Here is a 25,381-nt window from a genome sequence, read left to right as displayed (position 1 = left end):
AATCTTAAGTTTTTTAACACTTCCTGATTGTTTGTAAGAGTACTAGCATTTTGTCACTTTGAACTCCCTAGTAGGGGGTACACAGCTGGGGAAAATCGAGAAAAAGATAGAATCTTGCATGATACCTTATTGGTAGCAAGAAAACGGGCATACTACGGATGTCTGGCGGCCAAGTAGTGCGGATGAGGTGACGCACATACAAAGTAGTGTAGAGGCAACTGCGGGCGAGGAGGTAGTGCAGAGGCAGGGCGACGAGAAGACGCTCAGGTCGAAATAGACATTACTTGTTTTTAAAAGGGGCAAGGTTAGATAACATCTTGTTCTGTTGTAGTGGTTACGGGAGCGCAATCGCAGTCAATCTTGTTGGTGTCAGGGCTCGAAACCGTTTCACTCTTTTGTAAGGATGGTGAACCACCCTTCAAAGGGAATCTTAGCGAATAATCGAATAATCTCAGCATCGTGCAGTATACTTTGTTTGTAAGAGTATTAACGTTTTGTAACTTTGAACTCCCTACTATTACCAATTTCTTCTGTCTTTTGGACTGTCGTGAAACAATGTCGTCTATAAGAGCTGAACTTGCTGAAGGCCGGCTAAAGGTGCATTGAGAGAGAGAGAGCGAGAGAGAGATGCAGGATCTAGGAGTGGAAGCGAGGGAGGCTGCAGTGCGGGAGGTAGCGAAGCTGTTGCCGCTGCCTAGCTCCTTGGCTTCCATCTCGGCCCTCAGAGCTGACTATGCGCAACGTCTCCAGGTTCGTTCTCTCTCTCTCTCTCTCTCTCTCTCTCTCTCTCTCTCTCTCTCTCTCTCTCGTGTGTGTGTGACATACGCCCCCATAGTTCTTAACGAAGCCCTTCTTCTATCTGCAGGCTAATGACGCTCAGCTCAGTACTAGCGTGATCACTCAGGTGAGCCCATTGACGCGTTCTTCAAGAATGTTTGGGTCGCTTTGTCAGACACATCAATGAGAGATTTCAGATGAATCATTCTCTTCCTCTGATGCCACATAGCTTAGAAGAAGAGCAGTTTGAATTGACGTCCATTCTCTTCATTTGGAGGCTTGTGGACTCAAAGAAGAGCATCATTAATCATTCCTGTTTCTTGTTTTGAGATTTTATGAAAGCTTTGAATTGTTGGATTTCATACCACTATATGGATCGTACTTGGGAGGGAAGGGGTGATCTAGCTATAAGTGTTCTTAGCAAATGGTCAATGCACAGCGTTTTTGAATTGCTAGAGTTGATTAGCGCACTCAATTGTTGAGCGTTCCGCCAATTTCTTATTCGTGATTGACCCAAAAATGAAAATTCAATCATAGGTATCGCACGGAGTTTCCCATTCCTTCTGCAAACCTGGACTCATAGGCTTCCCTCATTTCATTTCAAGTACCATCAATGTTGAAGGCATACCACAGCATTGAGACCAAACATTCTGGATTGATTGCTGGAAGTGGTTATCTTGTTTGCTAAACTAGAATAAAGATTTTGTTGCCATTGTCAAATAGAATACATCACAATGATCCTGTGGGGTTACCTATAGCACAGGCTTTCAAGAGGTATTTATAAAATCCCTCTACACACTCACTTCACCATGAATACAATGATCCCTTCTTCTTCATAAACCTTTAACCGTTTTTCAAAATTCCATTTTGTAACCCCTTTTGTACATGTAATTATGTAAGTCTTTGAAATTCAAAAACCCCATCCCGATGAACTGACGTGCTACACTTACATATTTTTAGGTGAATTAACACCCCCCCCCCCCCCCCCCCCCCAAGCAATGAGCCTCCCTAAGAACCTTCCAAAAGTTTCCATATATATCAGATAACCCACCTTTCTATTAGCCTTCTCTTTAGGAAAGTCTCGTACATATTCATCTACGTCTGTAAATCTCAAAACACAATGTTAATATATGGCATCCAAAGTTTCAGCTAGGCAATGGTGCAAGCAATAACTGCCAAATGCATTCCGCTTCTTTGAGACGCATGGTGGGTGAAACATTCTAGAACATACATAAAGATGACTTGGTTAACCTTATAGCTAGGGGTTGTCGCGAATTGAAACATTGTCTTCTGAAACATAGGTGTTTTATGTTGGTGATTGGGATAGAATGTTTGGTTTTATATTTTTCATAAGGAGGGATCTTCGATAGGAGACTTTTTGACGCGTCATTGTGGAATTGCTCTCAATTGAAAACTACACCAGTCATTGCCTCATGCTTTCAAGGTGCATATATAGGTCAATGAAATTGGAAAGATTCACACTTTTCGTTCCGTTTGTCTTCGATAGTTTGGAGCATCTCCATTTTTTACCTCATCCTGCAATCAAGGACTTTAATAAACATAATGCGCATATGGGAGATAATTGTGGTCACATTGTGGTCCATGTCTAGGACGTGATGACGAACAACCCTAAAGCTTGAAAGAGCAAACAACTTGTCTTGAATAACAAAAGATATAACTTGAGACCTTTCCAATAATACTTAGAGATGAGAGATAAGGGAGAGAGAGTGTAAATGGATAGGCTTGTGCGATAACAAGTCTTGGGAATGTTGGGAATAACAAGTCATTTCTTGGGAATTTTGTGTAGGTGTAGGAAGAGGACTTGTTTCTGTTTGTGCGTGGCCTTGTGAGGCTAGTGCCTTGTGCTTGGTCTTGGTCTTGGGCGATATCCTGAAGGCGTTTGATCAAATGAGTTTTTTTGCCATTATCAGAGGGCATCGTAGTTTTGAGGCAGGTGACTCTTCATATTGTTAGAATAGCTAGCAAAAGATGTTAGAGAGAGAGAGAAAGAAAGAAAGAAAGCTTTATTAACGTCTTCGAAAGGCCGAACTCGACCTATGAGACAATATGATATACATGTGTTGATGCTCTAGGCATCAGAAAATAAGAAAAGGGTACAAACTGAAATGAGCCTATACTATGCAAAAGGGTGTGGTAGGGTAGTGCATGTGGTGTACAATGTATAGTGTGGGTCCTCGTGTCGAGGTGTGCTCACGCATCATCAGGCTCAACTAGGGGCTGCAAGGTGATACCACCATGAGATGATAGGGAGGGTATCTAAAAACAAGCAACATATGTAGGGTAGAGAATGTGGTACATCGGTGGTGGCTTGCTCAGGTATCCCTGGAATGCTGGATCTCCTGGTGCTGGTACATGACTCTGCTCTAGATACCGATGGTGTAAGGTTAGTATCCTCGAGATCTCCCTCTGGTGACACCCATGTGTCGTGTATCCTGGGAGCCTCGGTCTCCGACGTGCCCTCTGAGACTCTGCCTGCAGAAGGGTAAGCCCTCTACTTTGTGTAGGTAGTGTGGGGGGGTCTGGCCCTGCTCGTTGGAAAAACTGTGTGATGGTAGTCTGTGTCCTGCTATCTTGACTCTGGCGTGGCTGTAACAACTGCTCTCGAACCTCTAAAGCCACAACCAGGAACTGGCCAAACCTCCTCTGCTCTCGACCTATCATATGCTGCTGTAATGAGTCTCCAATGCCATATCTCTCTCTCAGCTCTGTATATGCTGGGCATCTCATGACAAAATGCTCCTCACTCTCCACCTCCGTCTGGCAAATCCGGCATGTACGCTCCTCTCGTGGTATGCCTCTGGCTCTGCCACTCTCAATCTCTAGCTGATGTGATGACACTCGTAGCTGGCCAATGTTGACCCGAAGTCGGTGTGGCATGTACTCTTGCATGTATAATGGAATCTCAATGAATCCCTGCTCTGAGAACCTCAGAAAATGCTCATAGTAATATAGCATTTTAGGAGGTAGGGTGTCTGTGACTCTGTGGGCCTGCGCCATGTCCTCTGAATATATGTATGCCATATCTCCTGTCTGATGACCCTATTCCGCTCAGAGCGTGAGAGGGTATAGGTCGGGGCCTGGGTGTCATACTGGAGTGGTGGTAGTCTATCGATATCAAAACCGTGCTAAGCTAGCCAATCTCTTGTCTGGGCATACCATGAGCTAGTGTCCCTTGCCTGTGCCATCTCTCTAGATGCAATGAAGGCTCTATGAGAGATCCTATCTGGATCCATATCTTTGAATCTGCGAAGAAGGCAAACAGTCTGAAAGAGTGCCTCTACCAACATCAGTGGTGCAGCCAGCTCAGCTCTAATAATGTCGTGTGGAACTGATGGCTTGCTGCGAATCATCTTGGAGATCATAATAATCTGTGGCCTCTCTATCTTTGTCCATACTGAGTCTGCCAGTTCCGGTCCCCAAATGGCCGAGGCATACATGAGTGCAGGTGTGACCAGTGTGTCAAAGAGCCACCCCTTCGTCCGGGGCTCCTGGAAGTGGGCCTGGTGGCACTGTCTCTCCATCAGAGCTAGTGATGCGTATCCTCTGGTAAGTCTATCTCTGGCTGCCTATGTCATGGAGAAGGTCCCTGATGCTGCGGTGAATGTAACCCCCAGATATACATATGAGCCTGTCACCTCTATATCCCCTCCAACTACTGTAAATCTACTCTGTCGGCGAATCTGAGCCGATGTATGAAATATGAGAACCTTGGTCTTGCCAAGGTTCACCGTGAGTCCTCTCTGTGAGCAGAAATCATCCAGGGCCTGCAAATGTAGTTGTAGTCCCTCTGCCGTCTCTGACATCAGGACAATATCATCTGCATATAAGAGTATGTGTACAGTAGTCCTTGCAATATCCACACCCTCTCCACCCCTGTGCAAGATGAAGTCTTCAATCTCGTCAATGTATAGACCAAAGAGTGTAGGTGATAGGGGGCAACCTTGTTTCACACCAATGGTGCTCACAAGGGTGTCAGATAATCCACCCGGGCATCTCACTCTGCCAGATACATGCTCATACAATGCATAGATCTCTCCTCTCCAATCCCAAGCGCAGCCAGACATCGGAAAAGTCTCTCTCTAGGTACTGTGTCAAATGCTTTGCGGAAGTCAACGAAGCAGCAATATAATCTCCTCTTCCTCACCCGTGTCTGGTCGATCAGACAACGAAGAGAGAGAGAGAGAGAGAGAGAGAGAGAGAGAGAGAGAGAGAGAGAGAGAGAGAGAGAGAGAGAGAGAGAGAGAGAGAGAACAGACACAAATGCAAGATGTGAGAGGGGGCGATCAGCCCCCCATGACTACCATCAACCACAAGACCTGTCAGTACATTAGATGTTGGAAGTGGGTGCCCCGCTGGTGTCAAACTGCTGACGTCATAGTTACCTAGAACGGGAACGGGAGGGTTCGGAACGGGGAGGAGGAGGGGGGCCCGGAACGATCGGCTAAAGTAAGGCGTGAACTACCTCCATTCAGCTTAGTCCCAAATAAACTCCTAAACAACCCAAAAACTGCCCCCAAATCTGCCTTCAAACCTGCCCTCAAATTGCACCAAATATGTTCCCCAAACAACCCAAATCTGTCCCGCAAAAGTCAACTTTTTTGTCCCCAAATGTCTACTTTCCGCCTCATATTCTGGAACACCGTTCCGGTTACACTGCGTTCCGGAACGGCTTCCATTCCCGACTCCGTTTTGGGAATGAGACTTGTCCAGAATGTCGTTTCGAAACGTTTAGGCTGTGTTTTGCCCATTCCCAGTTACATTGGCTGACGTGTCAAAGCCCCGAAGAATGGAGCCAACTTGCAGGTCCTAGCCGAGGGGTCTAAATCCTAAGAAGAACAAGTAACAGAAGAAAGAAAACTTATGGGGACCCCGTCCGATGGGGCTCCATTGACATAAAGGAATTAAAATAAAGCAGGACCCACCCACACACACGCGCAGCTGATGATGTGGCAGCAGTACTGACGCTTTGGAAATCACGTTGGCAATGCTGACGTGGCAGACTGTACAGATTTCCTCGTTTTGCGTTGACATGCTGACGCGGCAGGCTGTACGGATTTTCGTAAATTACGTTGGCACTTTTGGGCGTTGCTTTTGGACCAGATGCTTTTGAGTTTGAAGGCTTTTCATGTAAAACCGCTTTTGGGGCCTAGGGCCTTTAAATATGAGGCCATGGGCTCATTCTCTGGCATGCTTCCTGGAGAAGGTGTAGAGTCTGTAGTACCGGCTTGTACTTTGATGATGCAATATAAAGAAATACCGAAAGGGGCGTCAAGGTTTGCGGCCAATACTCTCTGGGGTGGAATTCCGCCACTCCGTGTCACGTGTTGTCTCGCTCTCTCTCAGTGCAATTGTTATTGAAGTGCTAAAAGTTTGTTCAGTCTGTTCTTTTCTATTGGCACGTGGTGCCTGTCTTGTGACAGTGGTATCAGAGCATCAGGCGTGTGCTTTTTTGAAAGCATACCTGTCCTACCAAAGAGCAGACAGAGCAAACCGGCACTTCCAAAAGTCTGATGATGCAATATAAAGAAATACCGAAAGGGGCGTCAAGGTTTGGGGCCAATACTCTCTGGGGTGGAATTCCGCCACTCCGTGTCACGTGTCGTCTCTCTCTCTCTCTCTCTCTCTCTCTGTTCGATTGTTATTGAGGTGCTAAAAGTCTGTTCAGTCTATTCTTTTCTATTGGCACGGCTTTTCTTAAAGCATACCGGTCCTACCAAAGAGCAGACAGAGCAAACCGGCACTTTCAAAAGTCTGATGATGCAATATAAAGAAATACCGAAAGGGGCGTCAAGGTTTGGGGCCAATACTCTCTCGGGTGGAATTCCGCCACTTCGTGTCGTGTGTCGTCTCTCTCTCTCTCTCAGTTCAATTGTTATTGAAGTGCTAAAAGTCTGTTCAGTCTGTTCTTTTCTACTGGCACGTGGTGCCTGTCTTGTGACAGTGGTATCAGAGCATCAGGCGTGTGCTTTTTTGAAAGCATACCGGTCCTACCAAAGAGCAGATAGAGCAAACCGGCACTTCCAAAAGTCTACTGGAATTTTATTTGAAGTATCTTCAGGTCCCGACCCCGGACTTATTAGCCACTCCCACCCTTCATACATCGCGCATCGGGCGTGCTCCCGTCTTCACCGCTCATGTCTTACAGGGCATAAGCCAAAAAGATCACTTGCAAAGAAGGATCCAAGATTTGTTTCGAGTCATTGTTTTTCTCAAAAGCAGTGCCATGCACATGTTGATGTCTATAGCTACCAAGGCACACACTCCAAGGACTTGGCAAGCTTTCAAGAAATTTTTTTGCCCGAAGTTATATGGTTTCTGACATCTTCCTTCGGAGTGCAACTTCTGGCCGAGCGGGGTATTCTGAAATGCTTGCCATGGAAACCCTAGCAGATTATAACTTGAAGTTTCTTGACATCTCTCAGTAGGTGTCTCTTTTCGAGCTAAAAACCTTGAGGTCTAGTGTGATTGCTATGTCTTGGGACTACCATCGCCGTAGTCGTTTTCTCGATTTTATAACCAAAGATATCATTGAGGACAACAATTTAAAATAAGAGGGGGTGTTACGTCCCCAGACATCAGGATGGGCGCTTGCAATATGTCGGCCAGTGTGAGCTGACCTTGCGTGTGAACGTCCCCTTAATTTAAGGGTGGTTAAGAAGTCCTATAAATAGGAATGAGGTCTCATTTGTGAGACATCTTGTGTGATCACCACACTTGGACTCTAGACCCTTGGCAGCTCCACCTACTCACCCTGTTGGCTTGGTGGTATGGGAGACCAGTCCTTGCGGTAGGAGGCTAGCCCGTTAGCTGTAGGCTCTTAGGCTCGAGGGTGAGACCGTATTGGCTCTATGGCTGGGAGGTGAGTCTGATGTCCACTCTCTATGCTCGTCTTTGTGCGAGTATAGCTTGTGTCATGTCATGTGCAGGATGGATGTGGTGAGGTACTAACAACCACCATCTCGTACTCCTCAGGAAACTTCGTAAGTACCAACCAGTCAATGCATTGTCCATAGTTTGATTTGATCATGGATGATATCACCAAGAGGTGTATAATTTTTGTTGCCTTCTCTAAATATGTACTACATATTCTTATTTATTTTCTTTTTACTTGTTTTCCTCGGAACCCTTGAAAAGGTGCAAGTGGACATTGCATGGCGAGTGTGAAACGGCTTCGGCCGAATTGGTTTCTCACATTGGGAATCTAGGTCTGTCAGTCTAGGACTGGTCGGGCCAGTTAGCACTGAATTCTCATGAGTATGGAAGCCTGTGTGCGCCATAAGGAAATCTTGGCCACTCGGCAAGTCACTTAAAACTTTATAAGTTGGTGGGAACTAGGAAATTCAACCAAAGGGGCAAACTGGACACTTGGCATTAGCAGAGCCACTTGCAAGGCACCTCAGCAAGGGGGGTGCCCAAATTAGAGAGAAGGCTGATTTTTGATTTTTGTGACCTACAGTGTGTGTGAGTAGTGGGTGTAGGCGATCACAGCTTTAATGGAAAGCTTGCCTTCTCCTCTGTATCATGTAGCGCGATGATTTGCTCTTGTGCATCTCTCCCCCCCTTTTGCACATATGGTAATGCCCCACTAGTTGGGCTATTTATATGATTATGTACAGTTTTATGCGCGTTTGCCAAGGCAAGAGCCTTCTGAATAGGAACCGGATTAGCTAATTGTTTGGAGAGTTTTCTTGCGTGAGAACTCGTCCAAATTACAAGAGAACTGTCCCATTGCATGCAGGAGCCCTGGCGACACGCGCAAACGTGTTTGCTCCGCTAAAAACGATCCAAAACAGAGAATTACAGCCTGCTGTGTTTTTCTGCAGGTTTAGGGTTTCGCACCTAAACTGCAAGGAAACGCCAGGGAGCCTCGGGAAAACTTTGGGATGCGTGTACTCGGTTTTTGTCACAAAATGATGACGTGGCAACACTGCCTGGACACGCACACAACAGATGTGCTGACGTGATAGATTGTACAAAAGCAGTGCCACGTGGCAGCAGTACGGACCCCCGCAAAACGCGTTGGCAGGCTGACGTGGCAATGTACAGAATTCCGCTTTTTGCGCTAGCTGACGACGTGTCAGCCTGTACGGATTTTCAAAATTTACACTGATGCTTTTTTGGCAGTTTTTGAGGACCAATTGCTTTTGGGGCAGTTTGCTTTTGAGTTTAATTGCTTTTGGGGCTCTGCTTTTGGCATCCCTTGTAAGAATAAAAGAAGTCCAAGGGCCTCACTTTTCATAGCATATGGCCTCAAAGTCTGAGAGTAGAGGACCCCTTCGGGAGTTGCACTTTGCTCAAACATTAATGTAAAAGAAATACCGAAAGGGGCGCCAGTCTTTGGGGCCAATCTCTCTGGGCACGGAACTACACCGGGCGTGTGTTAACCAAATTGAATTGTGATTTTAAAGTTGTGAAGTATTTTAAGTGATTCTCTCGTGTGTCGTGTCAGATTCCCGTCTTGGAGGTGACCAAGAGTGTGACAGTTTTGGGCACCCTACAGTGGAAAAACAGAAAATTACAGCACGCTGAAATTCTGTCACAGTTCGCTAGAAAGCTTCTAAATTGTGAGGGAATCCGTCCTAGATAGGCACTTTTGGCTTACAGAGGTTTTGGCGTCGTCATGCTACCGAAATTGGGTCAGAAACCTGCAATTTCAGCTCGTGCCAGGTTTGGACAGCTTTGCGAGACTTTGATCTAAGTGATTGGATTGTTTATTTTCAATTGAATAAAAAAATACCGAAAGGGGCACCAGTCTTTGGGGCCTACAAGGCGTCGGTCTCGTGTGCATAGTGACATTCTAGCCACTGGACGCATCTGTGTGCTCTTTTCTTTCAAGTGCTCTGTGTAAAGTTAATAGGTAATTGAATTAGTACTGCCCTCTACGGTGTACAGGCAGGTTATAGATGACCTTTGTCTTCATAAAAATTGAATGCATGGAAGTCCAGGCATGGAAAGTAACTATGCAAGAAGGGTGACCGCTCGCATTGTAGAGTCGCGATCAAACATATGTCTGAGCTTTGACGACATTTCACCAGCAGTTTGCATAGCATGTACGTGGAAGAGATGTCCTTGTGAGTGCCTGAACAATGGTTGACATCGCCTTCACATTACTCGCATCTTAATCAACACATGATTGAATAAACTTGTCATCTTGAAGTCTAGACTCGAGTCCACTTGTAATGGTCCGAGCTCACGGGTCTTGTGCTGTCGACTATATCCCACAAGCTTTTGCGTAGAGACCACAGGTGTCACAAGACGGGCACCACGTGCCAGAAAAGAACAGATTGAACAAGCTTTTTAGCACTTCAATAACAACTGAATTGAGAGAGAGAGACAACACGCAACACGGAGTGGCGGAATTCCACCCTAGAGAGTATTGGCCCCAAACCTTGGCGCCCCTTTTTGGTATTTCTTTATATTGCATCAACACAGTACAAGCGGATACTCCAGACTCTGCACCTTCTCTAAGAAGCATGCCAGAGAATGAGCCCATGGCCTCATATTTAAAGGCCCTAGGCCCCAAAAGCAGTTTTACATGAAAAGCCTTCAAACTTAAAAGCATCTGATCCAAAAGCAATGCCCAAAAGCTACCAGCGTAAATCACGGAAATCCGTACAACTTCCACGTCAGTAGTCAAGGCAAAACGCGGAAATCCGTACGGTATGCCACGTCATCATGTCAGCGCAAAATCAAGGTTTTTCGTACAATTGCCACGTAATCAGATTCTACGTTGTGTGAGGGTCCAGCTTTATTTTAATTCCTTTAGGTCACTTGGGCCCCATCGGATGGGGTCCCATAAGTTGGTAGGACTTCTTCTGCTGCTGTTGCTTGTTCTTAGGGTTTAGGCCCCTCGGCCGTGATCTGCAAGTTGGCTCCATTCTTCAAGGCTTGACACGTCAGCAGTTTGTGACACAGGTGCATGATGTCACAAACTGCTGACGTGGCAAACCTTGAAGATTTGACCAACTTACTGAAGCCGGCCGAGGGGCTTAAAACCTAGAGGCAGAAGAAGAGAACCCAACTTGCAAAAGATAACCGAGGGGCCTAAAACCCCAAACTTAAATCCTAACCCTAAACAACTTCCAGATCTCGGCTGAGGGGCCTAAACCCTAAGTAAAGCAGGACTCCATCAAAATTGCATAGGGAAGATGGCGTCGTAGCTTGTATGGATCAACCGGTGAATTCGGAGACAGAGGATGACATGGCAGCGCTTTACGGACAGGCACATGAGTGTGAGCTTTTGGACCAGATGCTTTTGGATATCTTGCTTTTCATACCAGATGCTTTTGGAGAGGCCAAGGGCCTTTAAATATGTATACTAGGCTGCCTTTCTAGCATCCTGCCTTGCAGAGGAGCATAGCAGAGTCCAAGAAGAAGTAACCTTGCTAGAGCAATATAAAGAAATACCAAAAGGGGCGCCAGAGTTTGGGGCCAATGCCGTGTGGGATTGGAGCTCCATCATTCCGTGTCTCGTGTGGATTCTCTCTCTCTCTCTCTCTCTCTCTCTCTCTCTCTCTCTCTCTCTCTTTGTGTTCAATTGTTATGAGGTGCTAATAGTCTCTGTCCTTTAAAATTGGCACGTGGTGCCGTCCCGTTACACATGATCAATGTCCACTGAGCATAGTTGTCTCCAGTTCGTTTATTGTTGATGTTCGAACACGGGGAAACCATCGTGGGCTTGGGTCTAGAGAATGCCGGCAGAGCATGACTGCATGAGACATAGTTATTTCAAAAAGTATCTGGATCAACTCTACTTAGCAGTAGCATGGTGTCTTATTAAACGTTAGCCACCACTTGAAAAACTTCTGATAGTGTTAATTTTTTGCTGATGAGTCACCTGCATTATTAGAACGCTGTGTAACACAGTAGACAGCTGAATAGACCCTCTTTTCTCTTCTCCTTCATGCTCCCCCACATTTGTGGAGCATGAAACTCTGATACCATGTCAAAGTTGATGATGCGGAAAGAAAGAGGGAGAATGCACGAGAGAGTGAGAGAGAGAGAGTTTGCTCAAAGCAACCCAACCGGCAATGAATATATAATTATTACAACGGCAGCAGAGTGCTTCTTGTTTACCTTTTTGGGGGGACTTCAAGACCCCTCACATCAATTGCCTGACGAGGCTCATATCAAATAAGTAAATTAAATACATAAAATGACAACATAATCAAATAGGATCGCAGTGGGCATTCACTTGAGATGCATAATTTATTTAACAAATAATAGATTGCTAAATAAAGAGGTAGATAGAGAGATCAGAGAGGGAGCTTGAGCCTTGACCCTTGAGAGGTGCTTGAAGCGCAATGAGACAATGTGAGGTTTACTGAGTGTTAATTTGGTGTACAATCTTCCAATGGACAGAATTATGGGCTTCAGCTGCCGCCCTCTTCTAGGAATGTTCCTCAAGTCAAGTAGTTTTGTTGAGAGTTGTATTGGCGACATGGTCAGGCTGATAGTTGATTGTAATAGGATATAGAAAGGAATGTAAAGCCTCAGCTTTGAAGTTGGGAGGGAGTCCCTTTCTTAACTACGGCGATTGGCTGTATGAGTCCCCTTCTTGACTCTTCCTTCTCTTAGTGCACTATCTGGCTAGTGTGTGAGTGGGTTGAGCTAGGGTTGAGATTCTTCCCAATCGCTGTATGAGTCCCCTTTTAGGAGTTTCCTTCTCTTAATGCATTATCTGGCTAGTGTGTGAGTGGGTTGAGCTAGGGTTGAGATTCTTCCATCATTAAACATCAATCTCTATTGAGCTGATTTGTTTTAACTAATTGAACTTTTGGAATAGAAAATTCAAGTTTATTGCAAATTAATTACGGAGAGTGGGCACGCTTTAAGACGTCTTGATGTTGTAATGTTTATTAGGTTGAACAGGCCCGATCTGGTATTGATTCCCTGAATTCCTCTCAAGTAACTATCACACAATTGCGTGACAACTTTGCTCTCATTGACAAGTAAGTATGTTTGTGCATTTGTTAACTTGCTTGATTCATTTTAGAGTGTCCTAATGTTTTTAAAAAAGTGGGTTTGGATCAATAGAGTGGGATGATAGAGATAATTATCTTTCATGAAGGGCATAGTTGGGCTTTAGCAGGAAATCCTGGAATTGTGCTAGGTTTAAATGATTGCTTGTGTGATGGGGTGTGTGTGACGTGTTAGCTTGCATGCTTTTCTATTCAATTTTCCTCTCTACGCTTGCTCTGTCTTGGTTTTGTTTTCTATTTAGCTCCCATATTTGTGCGGGTTGCAGTTGTGGTTTTGTTAGGTGGTATTAGGAGAGACAGTTTGGTCACTTCGGCCATGCTGTACGGAGTGGAGATATGGGGCCCCTCAGTTGATCATCATAGCAGAGCTGGCAATACTGATGGATGGAGATGTATGGAGAGGCCCTTGGTGTCTATGATTTCTCGGATGATTAGGGCCAAGGCCTCAATACCACATGACATTGTTAGGGCGGAGCTCACTGCTCCTTCATTGGTAGTGGAGGCACGCACTCAATCAGTTTCATTTATGTATAGCTCTTGGGCTCTCTCCCTAGAGACAGATATGCTCGATTAGCACTAGAGTCTTCGTGACAATTGGCATTGCAGGGAGATAGATCATGTTGGTATGCAGAGATAGCATCTTGGTTTCAGTTACATGGCTTTAGTATGGATCGGCTACCCCCATTTCAGTACTCTTTGGATGCACCTCCATCTCCCTCACTAGGGCAAAGATTACCAGGCTCATTAGATAGGGCTTGATTCAGCTGGATATGAAGAGGACATGGATAGAGCCCACACATGAGTTGGGTACGAAGATGGCTTTCTATAGAAAGCATCTTCTCCAGCGTACGGAGGATGGTTTTGTGATCAGACCAGGATACATGGGTACTCATCTATCCCACGGGATACGCTCATCCTCACATCAGCTAGAGATCGAGACAAGCAGATATAGAGGAGTACCCGTTGAGTCTAGGATTTGTTAGGTGTGTCAGATAGAGCCAGAGACAGAGCTACATTACATATGTCACTGCCTAGTATACTATGAGATACGAGGCCACTTTCACTGTCTATTCAGAGAGGGTTTTGGACCACTTTCAAGAGTCATGAGATACCAGGATAAGAAATGTCTCGGATTATACTTACTTTAGATTCGCAGACACAGAGAGGATCTCTTGAAGAGGGGTACAATGAGAGAGAACCAACGACAACGGCAGATTACAAATTTCTTTCAGTCACAAACAGAGGAGTTCGAGCAGCCCCCACAACATAGCAGCACCAGAGGCATACTTCTTGATTGGGCGATAGAGTTGGGGCGGTACCCTAACCACCCCCCCCCCTTTTTTGTATCCCTCTTTGTATTAGCTTTCACCCCACCTGTCACGTGCACATCTAACCCTATGTGTACGTGGACAAGCTACTTCATGACATGGGTTCAATTCAGTTCAGTTAGCCTATCTTAGGAAGTGATCTGGCACTTTTGTGAGTCTGTTCGTAGACCGTGCATGTCCAGACACTTAGATTAAATGCATATCCTCTGGTTGCACACAACATGATCATCAGATTACAGTCAGAACCCATCAGGAGCATTTTTACAGTGCATGGACCTATTTTCCCTATTTTAGCCAATTTTCACTTATTATTTTTAAGTGACTTTTGTTGGGAACTAGGTAGGGCAATTTTGATAAGCAAGTACATAAGAAACCTAGCGCTAGCACTTTCTGGCAGAAGTGGCAGCAGGAACCAAGGTTCAATAGACATCTTCTCAGCAAGACTCCCCCCTCGACAGTCAACACATCGTTTTCAGCCAAAGACCAGCCTAGCGTTTTTGCCAAGGACAGCCTAGCCTTTTTGCATTGGAGTAGCCTGGCGACAGTAGAACAGCAGATCAGCCCTAGCGTTAGCAGAACAACACAGATTCAGCCCTAGCGTTAGCGTTTTTGGTTTGCAGATCAGCCTCGGCATTTTGCAGATTCATCGCGACAGAATTGGTATATGCATTAGCGTTTTGCATTTTCAGCATCAAGACACCGCAGTAGAAGTCCTGAACCTCGCAGATCTCACCTTCCCGCAGTCGATCCTCGCCGCACGGTCAGATCAGCGAGCGTTTGCAGTTTCAGCCCGGAAAACACAGATTTCAGCATCTGCGTTTCAGCGTGTCGTCATCACCTCATCGTCATCGTCGTCGTCACCGACATAGAGTCAAAATTCAGCAGATAAAGATTTGCAAATTTCAACCATTAGCGTTTTCAGATTTCAGCCCGTCTCGTCGTCATCCTCATCGTCGTCGACATCGTCGGCAAGTCCAAAGCATTGTAGAGTTTTGTGCAATCAATAGTAGACCGCTCTCGCCATAGAGAGTGGGGCCTTCGGAGGAGGGTTTGACAACATTCTAGTGTTGTATTCTTCTCTCTCTATCTCTCAATCTGAGTACCTTCATTCACAGTGTCATTCACTTTGTTTGTGATCATTTGCACTCTCTCCCTAAAGGAACAGAAGGCTCTCCCTTCGTAAGTAAAAGGAACCTTGAGCACAGTTCGGAGCACTCATCTTGAGCAAAGTTCAACATTCACTTCGGCTGCACCTAAGCATCTTACATTGGTATCAGAGCTTTGGCAGTGTTCTGTATCACTCAAGGAAAGAACCACATATTTTTTTTTTGCTTGTTGCGGTTGCACGTAACCCAAGTTCTTGGGCATGTCGATTTCTCTTCGTGTTTTTGAAGAGTGACAGGAAACCCAAGAAAGAAGGGCTTGTCCAACCTCCCCTTGTTTCTCTTTTCACTCATTGAGAGCGGACCGTGCACTTAGCGGCCGGTCAATCAACGTGAGGTGGGAAAAAGCAACCTTGGTGTGAGCGCAAGGCCGCGAAGGGGTGCGCCCGTGGGAAAGAAGAGCTCGGGTGAAGAGAAGATCCTTCTCTAACACAGATTGCAAGCGAAAGAAGAACCTCAAGCACCTCAAGAACCTCAAGACCCTCAAGAACCCAAGAACCTAGAACCACAAGAACCCAAGTTCCTCGTGAACTTAAGAACCCACGACTTCAGTGTATGGTCATTACCCGAAGCAGAATGGATATTTCGCATGGAGGTGATGAGCATGGCAATGGCGAAGAAGAATTTTCCGCACCAAGAGTTCAAACTGTTCTGAACTTACGAAGGTATATAATTTTCCCCACCAGGAAGTTTTTCTGGCCCTCCCCCTCCCCATCTACGCCAAGGATTGTACCAAATCCTATGGAGGCTTTGGTCAAATCGATGATGGACATGATGCTACAACAAGAAGCGCGACGCCAAGAAAGACAGGACTCCATGGAACGGGACCGTAGGCATCCTTTGGATCGCGAGCGTGAGCAAGCGCGCTTGGCGGCCGAGGAATGAAAAATAAAGAAAAGCAGAACGACAGGCAGCTATTGAGCGTGAGCGTGAGCAAGTGCACTTGGCGGCCGAAGCAAGAAAAGAGGTGGCCGAAGAAAGACATGTAGCTATTGAGCGTGAGTGTGAGCAAGCGCGCTTGGCGGTCGAAGCAAGAAAGGAGGCCGTTGAAGAAAGACGAGCGGCCTTGGAGGCCGAGCGTGAGATACAGAGAGACCTACATATGCAAGAGTTGGTCTGGTAGGGTCTCACCTCGACGTCCGAGCCGGCCAAAGATGTTGGTAGTTCATCAAGTGGCACAAGCCAAGATTCCGACTCCAACAACCCCATCATAGAGAAGATCACGTTCAGTAAGTATGATGGTAAGATGGATGTTACGATTATTCATTCTTGGTTGCATCAATTTAATGCTTATTTTGCGACAACTAAGAAGACAGGAAATAGCAAGGTTTTGACGGCAGCTATGTACCTTGCCCATGACGCCATTAATTGGTACCACACATGGCAAGAAGCACAGTTGACCGCGCACCTAGAGGAAGCCGAGGAAGGCTCGTCCCTTTCCTTTAATTGGGCTGAATTCCAAGACAAGCTCAAGGTGCGGTTTATGCCACCATAGTACCTAGCACGGTTGAAAAGACGATTGACGCAGTCTCAAGCAAAATGGTATGCTAGTTATGTTTTTCTCTAACTGTGTTTTGCAGCTCGGCACCCAATTACGCAAATTGGATGATGAGCGCAAGGAGGCTTTCATTTTCGAGTTGGACGACTATATGAGGTTTGATGTCGAAGTCCTCAACCCAATCGATCTCAACAAGGCGGTAGCAATTGCTCTTGCACAGGAGATGAAGCACAACAAGGGAAAGCCTAAGGAAAACAAGACTTCCACAAGTACCTCTCAGACTTCTCAGAACCCTGAGAACGGTAAGAACGGTAACTCTTCTAACCAATCTTCCAATAGTTTCTCAGAAAAGAACTCTCGAAATGAACCTAAGGGTAAAGCTAACACAATTGCTAAACCTAAGCTCACTCCAGATGAAAAGGTAGAACAAGGAATTCTAGGAGGATGCATCACGTCGGAAGAGCAAAGCATTTATTCTAAGACAGTTCGTTGTTTTCATTGTCACATCAAGGGTCACATAAAAAGAACATGTCCTGAGCTTGAATCTAGGGACTCTAAAGAACCCACATAACCCACTTCCTCTGTCAATGCAATAAATGAGAACACGAGTGTGACCCAAGTTTCTCATGATCCTCTCATTGACGAGTCTCTCATTAAGTGTTATGGTCATGTGAAGGGTCAGCGTTTTGTCATATTGTTTGACCCAGGCAGTATGCATGATTTGATTAGTGACTCTCTTGTCGAAAGAGCCCGCTTCACTGTTTAACAAGCGTCCTTCCGCAAAAAATTTGTAGTCTCTCCTCTTTCAGGATGTGATATGCTTTTGGGGATTCGATGGTTTCATGAGCATAACCCTCTCATTGATTGGGCGGAAAATACTTTCACTTTCAATGCCAAAAGTGACTCTCCAATTGTTATTCGTGGAGAGCAAGTTGTTCATTCTTCATCTCTCATTTCTAATGTGCAGGCGAAGATTGAAAAGAATCAGGAGACGGAAACTCTCTCAGTCTCTTCTTTTCCAAAGCATGACATACATGATTTGCATGATAATGATAAGCATGATCAAGATGTGATTATTCACGAGCATGATGATTTGCAGGAAGAAGCTGTGATTGTTCACAAGGATGATGGTTTAGTTGATACTTTTTCTAGTCAAACTAACCTCATTGCAGATTCGATCGATCACGAAGAACTGATCTTGGCTCTCGACTCGAGGTCCAAAGAACCCCCACAGGAAGTATTATGAATACGAATGATTAGTCAGCACGCATTGTTCGAGTGTTTCATTCATGATGCTTTCCTTTATTTTAGTCACTGGCCTTATGAGATCCCTTTTCATAGGCATGACATATTGCACGATGAACACGATTCACTCATAAATGAGCATGAATGTCTGCGGATTAGACATAAAAAGATGAAATGTTTGCATTCAAGGAATTCACATTCCATGTCTCTTCCTTGGCATGACACAGTATCCGAACGAGCACAAGAAGGGTTGAGCATCAAGCATCGGCATTTCCATTGTGATTGATTTAGATTAGAAAGACAAGTTTCAACCCCATTGTTTGCGTGTGTTTGATGAACGGTTTGGCACTCCGTCACTTTCATCTTCATTGCATGCACAATTTTTTCGAAAGAATAGTCTTTTTCCAGTCACTTTATATGGAATGGGTATGTTCATGTTTTTGTGTTGGAAGTGGTTTCAGGAATTTTCATCCTCGGAGATTCTTGAAGAAGGTAGATACATGACTATAGACGAAGTTGAAGTAGTGAAGGAGCCACAAATGACTTTGTGTCGCTTTCGGCGCAGCCCAAAGAAGCAAGCGTTGGAGACCTTTATGAAGTTCAAGTATCGCACGACCCACACATTAGAGTGGGCCGGCGAAGAGTCCTTTCCTGGATTCCAGAAGCTTTTGGCGATCTCCCCCGACGCCATACAGTTTGGTACCAGTACCTCACTTTGAAAAGGAGGGGATGTCACGTGCACATCTAACCCTATGTATACATGGACAAGCTACTTCATGACATGGGTTCAGTTCAGTTCAGTTAGCTTAGCTTAGGAAGTGATCTGGCACTTTTGTGAGTGTGTTCGTAGACCGTGCATGTTTAGATACTTAGATTAGAGGTATATCCTCTGGTTGCACACAACACAATCATCAGATTACAGCCAGAACCCATCAGGAGCATTTTTACAGTGCATAGATCTATTTTCCCTATTTTAGTCAATTTTCATGTGTTATTTTAAAGTGACTTTTGTTGGGAACTAGGTAGGGCAATTTGATAAGCAAGTACATAAGAAACCTATCGCTAGCACTTTCTAGTAGAAGAGGCAGCAGGAACCAAGGTTCAACAGGCACCTTCTCAGCAAGACCTCCCCCCCCCCCCCCCCCCCCCCCCCGTGCAGTCAACATAGCGTTTTCAGCCAAAGACCAGCCTAGCGTTTTTGCCAAGGACAGCCAACGTTTTTGCATTGCAACAGCGTGGCGACAGTAGAACAACAGATTAGCCCTAGCGTTAGCAGAACAACACAGATTCAGCCCTAGCGTTTTTGGTTTGCAGATCAGCCTCGGCATTTTGCAGATTCATCCCGATAGAACCGGCATATACATTAACGTTTTGCATTTTCAGCATCAAGACACCGTAGTAGAAGTCCCGACCGTCGTAGATTTCACCTTCCCGCAACAGATCCTTGCCACACAGTCAGATCAGCGAACGTTTGCAGTTTCAGCCCGGAGAACGCAGATTTCAGCATCTGCGTTTTCAGCGTGTCGTCGTCACCTCGTCGTCGTCACCGACATAGAGTCAGAATTCAATAGATAAAGATTTGCAGATTTCAACCATTAGCGTTTTCAGATTTCAGCCCGTCTTGTCGTCGACATCGTCGTCAAGTCCAAAGCATTGTAGAGTTTTATGCAATCAATAGTAGACCATAGAGAGTGGGGTCTTCGGAGGAGGGTTTGACAACATTCTGGTGTCGTATTCTTCTCTCTCTCTCTCTCAGTCTCAGTACCTTCATTCACAGTGTCATTCACTTTGTTTGTGATCATTTGCACTGTCTCCCTAAATGAACGGAAGGCTCTCCCTTCCGTAAGTGAAAGGAACCTTGAGCACAGTTCGGAGCACTCATCTTGAGCAAAGCTCAACATTCACTTCCGTTGCACCTCACACCACCCCTACCCACTATTTTCTTTTCAGTTCTTTGTACTTTTTGTACCCAGACATGGTATTAGATTCACCACTTGTAACCTTTTGGTCTCATAGGTCATTTTGGCCTTTTGAAGACGTTAATATTACGTTTCATTTCATTTCATCTCTCTCTCTCTCTCTCTCTCTCTCTCTCTCTTTGTGTGTGCTTTGTGTCTGCACGTAACCTTACGCCACCCCTACCCATGATTTTCTTTTCAGTTCTTTGTACTTTTTGTACCCAGACTTGGTATTAGATTCACCACTTGTAACCTTTTGGTCTCATAGGTCATTTTGGCCTTTTGAAGACGTTAATATTACATTTCATTTCACTTCATTTCATCTCTCTCTCTCTCTCTCTCTCTCTCTCTCTCTCTCTCTCTGCTTTGTGTTTGCATGTAACCTTCTGCAAACAGCAGGCCCACACATCAGATCTTGCGCGTAAAACCTTTTGTAAGTGGTAGGCCACACAGAAGAGCTTGCGACATTAGTACATCTTTTGTTCTCTCTCATCGGTTTCAACACACAGCTCTTCTCGTAAAGGTCCGAGTACGCCTGAGTTTGCCCACGCCCAACGTTTTCTAGAAGCAGAGGGCTTGCTTGAAGGATAGCCCTTGCTTGAACTTGAAGTAGATCCCCTGCTTACAACACAACCTACTCTCTCTCTCTCTCTGTGTTTTTTTTAGCAGAGAGAGGGACTTGTCTGGCGCCTACGAGCTCATAACTTGCAATCCGTTGATACAGGTTGTTGCTTTGGTTGCTCCTATGGTACTCGGTGACTATTTGAAGGTGTAAAGCAGCCCTTCAACATTGGTACATTTTGGTTGCCTGCATTTTGTCCAGCAGCAACGATACTACCCAATTTTGGCCGGCTGCCCTTAGTTGAAAAAATGTATAAGTCGGATTGTATGCATAGTGTAGCGGAAGTGCGAGAGTGAGCAGTAGAAAGAGTGTGAGCCACACGCTGTTGGAGTATAAAGCCCAATGTGGTCGCCCAGGTAAGTGGGCGGGCCGCCAGGTATGTACACATATTCTTTTGTAAAAACCTAATAAGAACTCACTATGCTCTACACATTACAGTAGAGCGAGTTCACCATATCGTCGTGCTCTTCTTCTCGCACTCTCTCTCGCGTCGCACTTCCGCTCGTACTCCTTCAACTGGTATCAGAGCTCAGATCGAGGCTCGGGGCAGCACTGCAGGAGGCTAGAGTCACCAACTCAGATTGGAGTGAAATTCGACAGGCGAAGACACGGCCCCAAATCTCGTGGGCGAGCCCGAAAGGCTCGGTGTTGTCAGAATTGTCGCAGTCTTTGCTTTATTGCCGTTGAGGCATTGTCGCAGTCTATGCTTACAGGACAGTGACAGGACAGCCAGAGACAGTACAGGTGTAGGACAGGTTTACCCACAGCTTACAGTGTCAGAGAGATAGTGTTTTTGAGCTGTTTTTTGGTCTGTTTTTTAGTACACCAGAGCCATTTTACAAAGGAGACTCTGCCGAAATTTATGCAGAATCTGAAGCTTTCTTGGTTCATTTGACAGGTTGATATTGGTTCAGAGGTCAGTTTACAGGGGAAACTCTACTGAATTTTTCCTAGGAAAGTAAACTACTGTGAAGCGTAGCTATGGCTGGATCAGAGGACACTGCTCTTTACAATATCAAGAAGCTGGATGGAACCAATTTCCCATTGTGGAAGCAGCAGATTTGGCACGTGTTGGTACAAAAGAAGCAGATAAAACCTATAAAGCTCAAGGGGATAAAACCAGAAGATATGGACGAAGATGAATGGAGCGAAATGGATGAATTGACACTTTCTACCATTATGTTGACTTTGGCAGAAAGCGTTTACTTCAATGTAGCCGACGAGATGTCGGCTTATCAAGCATGGTTAAAGCTGAGTGATCTTTATGAGAAGCAGAGTGTTGCTTCACAGGTATACTGGCTTAAGAAGCTTCTTGACTTGAAGATGAAAGAAGGGACACCTATGTCCAATCATCTGAATGAATTCAACACAATCTATAGTCAGTTGTCAGCTCAAGGTGTCAAGTTTGATGAACCTGTTAGAGCTATGTTCCTGTTGATCACATTGCCGGAAAGTTGGGACACTTTTCGCACAGCTTTGAGTAATTCTGCACCTCCAGATGGTTTGAACATAGCAGGTGTAGAAGGAAGTCTGCTTACTGAAGAAACCAATAGAAAGACAATGGACAAAGGCAAAGGAACAGCCTTAGTTGTCAGGGGAAGGACCAAAGAAAAGTACAAAGGTGGAAAGAGAAATCAGTCTCGTAGCAAGTCCCGCAGTGCGAAAGGCAAGAGTGACATAGAATGCTACCATTGTGGCAAGAAGGGTCACATGAAAAGAGACTGCAGAGAATGGAAAGCAGAAAAAGGCAAAGAGAAAGCTGAAGACCGTGGTGAGAAGAACAAGTCCTCAGTGAAGATTCAAGAAATAAATATGACAAACACTGTTGCAGAGGATGACAGTCTAGTGTCAGGAGACATCTACTTCTTGAAGAATACAATGGACTCAGCTCTTCTTACAGCATCTGATGGAAATGCACTGAGTGACTGGATTATAGACTCAGGGGCATCACTTCATGTGTCTCCAAACAAGGAGTGGTTTACTTCTTATGTGACCACTAAAGATCATGTTCGGCTAGGCAATGGGCAGACATGTGAGATCTTAGGTGTTGGAGATGTTCAATTGAAGTTTCAGAATGGCTCTTCTTTCACGCTGAAGAATGTGAGACATGTTCCCGCAATTACAAAGAGCTTGATCAACACAGTTTTACTTGATGATGCTGGCTACGTCACCACTTTTGGACAGAACATGTGGAAGATATCCAAGGGTTCTATGACAGTAGCACATGGAGTAAAGTCTGGAGGACTTTACATGATTTATGTATCAAATGTCTCTAAAAATGTAATCAATGTAACCGAGCAGCCGAACGTTTCTTTGTGGCATTGCCGGTTAGGACATATGTCCAAGAAGGGAATGGAAATCTTGTCTCGTTCTGGTTATTTGCCTGGCTTTTCATTTAATGATTTTGAATTCTGTGAACATTGTCTGTATGGTAAGCAAACACAGCAGCCACATAAGCATAGAAGCAGTAGAAGAGATACACAATTGGCACTTGTTCATAGTGATTTGTGTGGACCTATGCCTAACCTATCTCTAGGGGGAGCTTCTTACTTTATGACATTTATAGATGATTACTCGAGGAAAGTATGGGTTTACTTTCTCAAGCACAAGGATGAAGCGTTTAGTGTTTTCAAAACGTTTGTGACACTTGTGGAGAATCAGAGTGGCAAGAAGCTTAAATGCTTACGCACTGACAATGGTGGAGAGTATGTTTCAAAGGCCTTTCAGGACTTTTGTGAGTCAAAAGGTATAAAACGTGAACTTACTGCTCCTTACAATCGTCCTCAAAATGGTGTTGCTGAGAGGATGAATAGGACCATACAAGAGAAGGTCAGAAGTATGTTGTCTAATGCACAGCTGCCAAATGGGTTTTGGGCTGAAGCTGTATCAACAGCTGTTCATCTTGTAAATAGATCTCCTAGCAAGGTTTTGCAGAAGGATTCAGTGCCAGAGATGGTATGGTCAGGCAAAATGCCCTCATACAAGCATCTCAGAGTCTTTGGCTGTGAGGCATATACTCACGTTCCAAAGGAATTTAGGAACAAACTTGAGCCAAAGAGTAGAAAGTGCATCTTTCTAGGCTATGGTAATTCTGGTGAGATGGGGTACAGACTTTGGGATCCCGAATCCAGAAAGGTTGTCCGCAGCAATGATGTTCACTTTAATGAATCCAAATATCATTCTAAACCAGAGAGGGTTGAGGAGATTAGAAGAGTTGTCTTCCAAGAAGATGGACCTGCACGTGCAAGACAAAATGTCAGGGCTCAAGAGAAGCAAGGACAGGATAGAGTGGAACCACAGGTTGTGGCTGAGCCTGAGCCACCTATTGTGCGTAGATCTGGACGTGTCACGCGACCTCCTGATAGGTTTGTTCCATCTATGAACTATGTCATGTTGACTGATTGCAAGGAGCCTTCATGTTATAAGGAAGCAGTGCAAATGAAGGACTCCGGGAATTGGCAATCGGCCATGCAGTCAGAGATGACAGCTCTGCATAAAAACAAGACATGGAAGCTAGTTAAATTACCACAGGGCAAAAAGGCTCTACCTTGTAAATGGGTTTACAGGTATAAGATCACCGCTCATGATAGTCAGCCAAAGTACAAAGCAAGGCTTGTTGCCAAGGGCTTTAAGCAAGAACAAGGCATTGACTTTGATGAAGTCTTCTCTCCGGTGGTCAAGATGACTACATTGAGATGCTTTCTTGCATTGGTTGCCATATTAGATTTGGTGTTGCACCAAATGGATGTCAAGACAACGTTCTTGCATGGTGATTTAGATGTGGAAATTTACATGCAGCAGCCAGAAGGGTTTGTTGAGAAAGGCAAGGAAGATTGGGTATGCCAGTTGTTAAAGAGTCTTTATGGCTTAAAACAATCACCGAGGGCATGGTACCATAAATTCCACAAGTTTATGCTTTCTCAAGGCTACAAACGTAGTGAGTTCGATCACTGTCTATATACAAAGAAGGCTAAGGATGGTAGTTGGCTGATCCTTATTTTGTATGTGGATGACATGTTGATTGCTGGCAAGCACTTGGAAGAAATTTCAGCTTTGAAGTCAAAGATGGCAAAATCGTTAGACATGAAAGACATGGGTGAGGCAAGTCATATACTTGGTATGCGCATTGAGAGAGACAGATCAAAGAAGTTGATTTGGTTATCTCAAACAGAGTATATTGACAAGGTTTTGCAACGTTTCAATATGGAGAAGGGAAAGGCACTGAGTGTTCCATTGCCACCATATGTGAAACTTAGCAAACAAGATTGTCCTGTGTCTGAGGAAGAAAAGGCTGAAATGGATAAGATTTCATATGTGTCTGCAGTGGGTAGTTTGATGTATGCAATGATTGCTACTCGCCCAGACATTGCATTTGTAGTGGGAGTAGTAAGTCGATACATGTCAAACCCAGGCAAGAAACATTGGGAGGCAGTGAAAGGAATATTGAGATACCTGAAAGCTACAAAGAGTATGCGTATATGCTATGGGAGTCAGGAGCTAAGTGTAAAGGGTTTTACAGACTCAGATTATGCAGGTGACTTAGACAACCGAAGGTCTACGTCAGGGTATGTCTTTACATTGGCTGGTGGAGCAGTATCATGGCGTTCTAGATTACAAGATTGTGTTACTCAGTCTACTACAGAGGCTGAATATGTTGCAGCATCAGAGGTATGCAAAGAATCAATTTGGCTTAATCGACTAGTAACAGATTTGGGAATCAAAGAAGAGATGCCTGTGTTATATTGTGATAGTCAAAGTGCTATACAATTGGCTCGCAATCCAGTTTAT

General features: G+C 45.0%; 1 protein-coding gene across 1 annotated transcript in view; it reads left to right on the top strand.

Moving 5' to 3' along the window:
* The first annotated feature begins 525 nt into the window (after positions 1 to 525).
* Positions 526 to 25,381, top strand: part of SEC6 — a 93,986-nt gene continuing 69,130 nt past the window's right edge. Inside the window, exons 1-3 of the mRNA XM_086506547.1 lie at positions 526 to 750; positions 866 to 904; positions 12,661 to 12,749. Of these exons, the coding sequence (XP_086362673.1) occupies positions 628 to 750; positions 866 to 904; positions 12,661 to 12,749 (251 nt within the window). The 5' untranslated portion in view covers positions 526 to 627. The remainder of the gene's footprint in view (positions 751 to 865; positions 905 to 12,660; positions 12,750 to 25,381) is intronic.

The sequence above is a fragment of the Adiantum capillus-veneris genome, chromosome 30 (assembly GCF_014529385.1).
Source record: "Adiantum capillus-veneris isolate H3 chromosome 30, ASM1452938v2, whole genome shotgun sequence".
Lineage (NCBI taxonomy): Eukaryota > Viridiplantae > Streptophyta > Polypodiopsida > Polypodiales > Pteridaceae > Adiantum > Adiantum capillus-veneris.
Note: the sequence above shows the minus strand (reverse complement) of the source record. Positions and strands in the feature narration are given on the sequence as shown.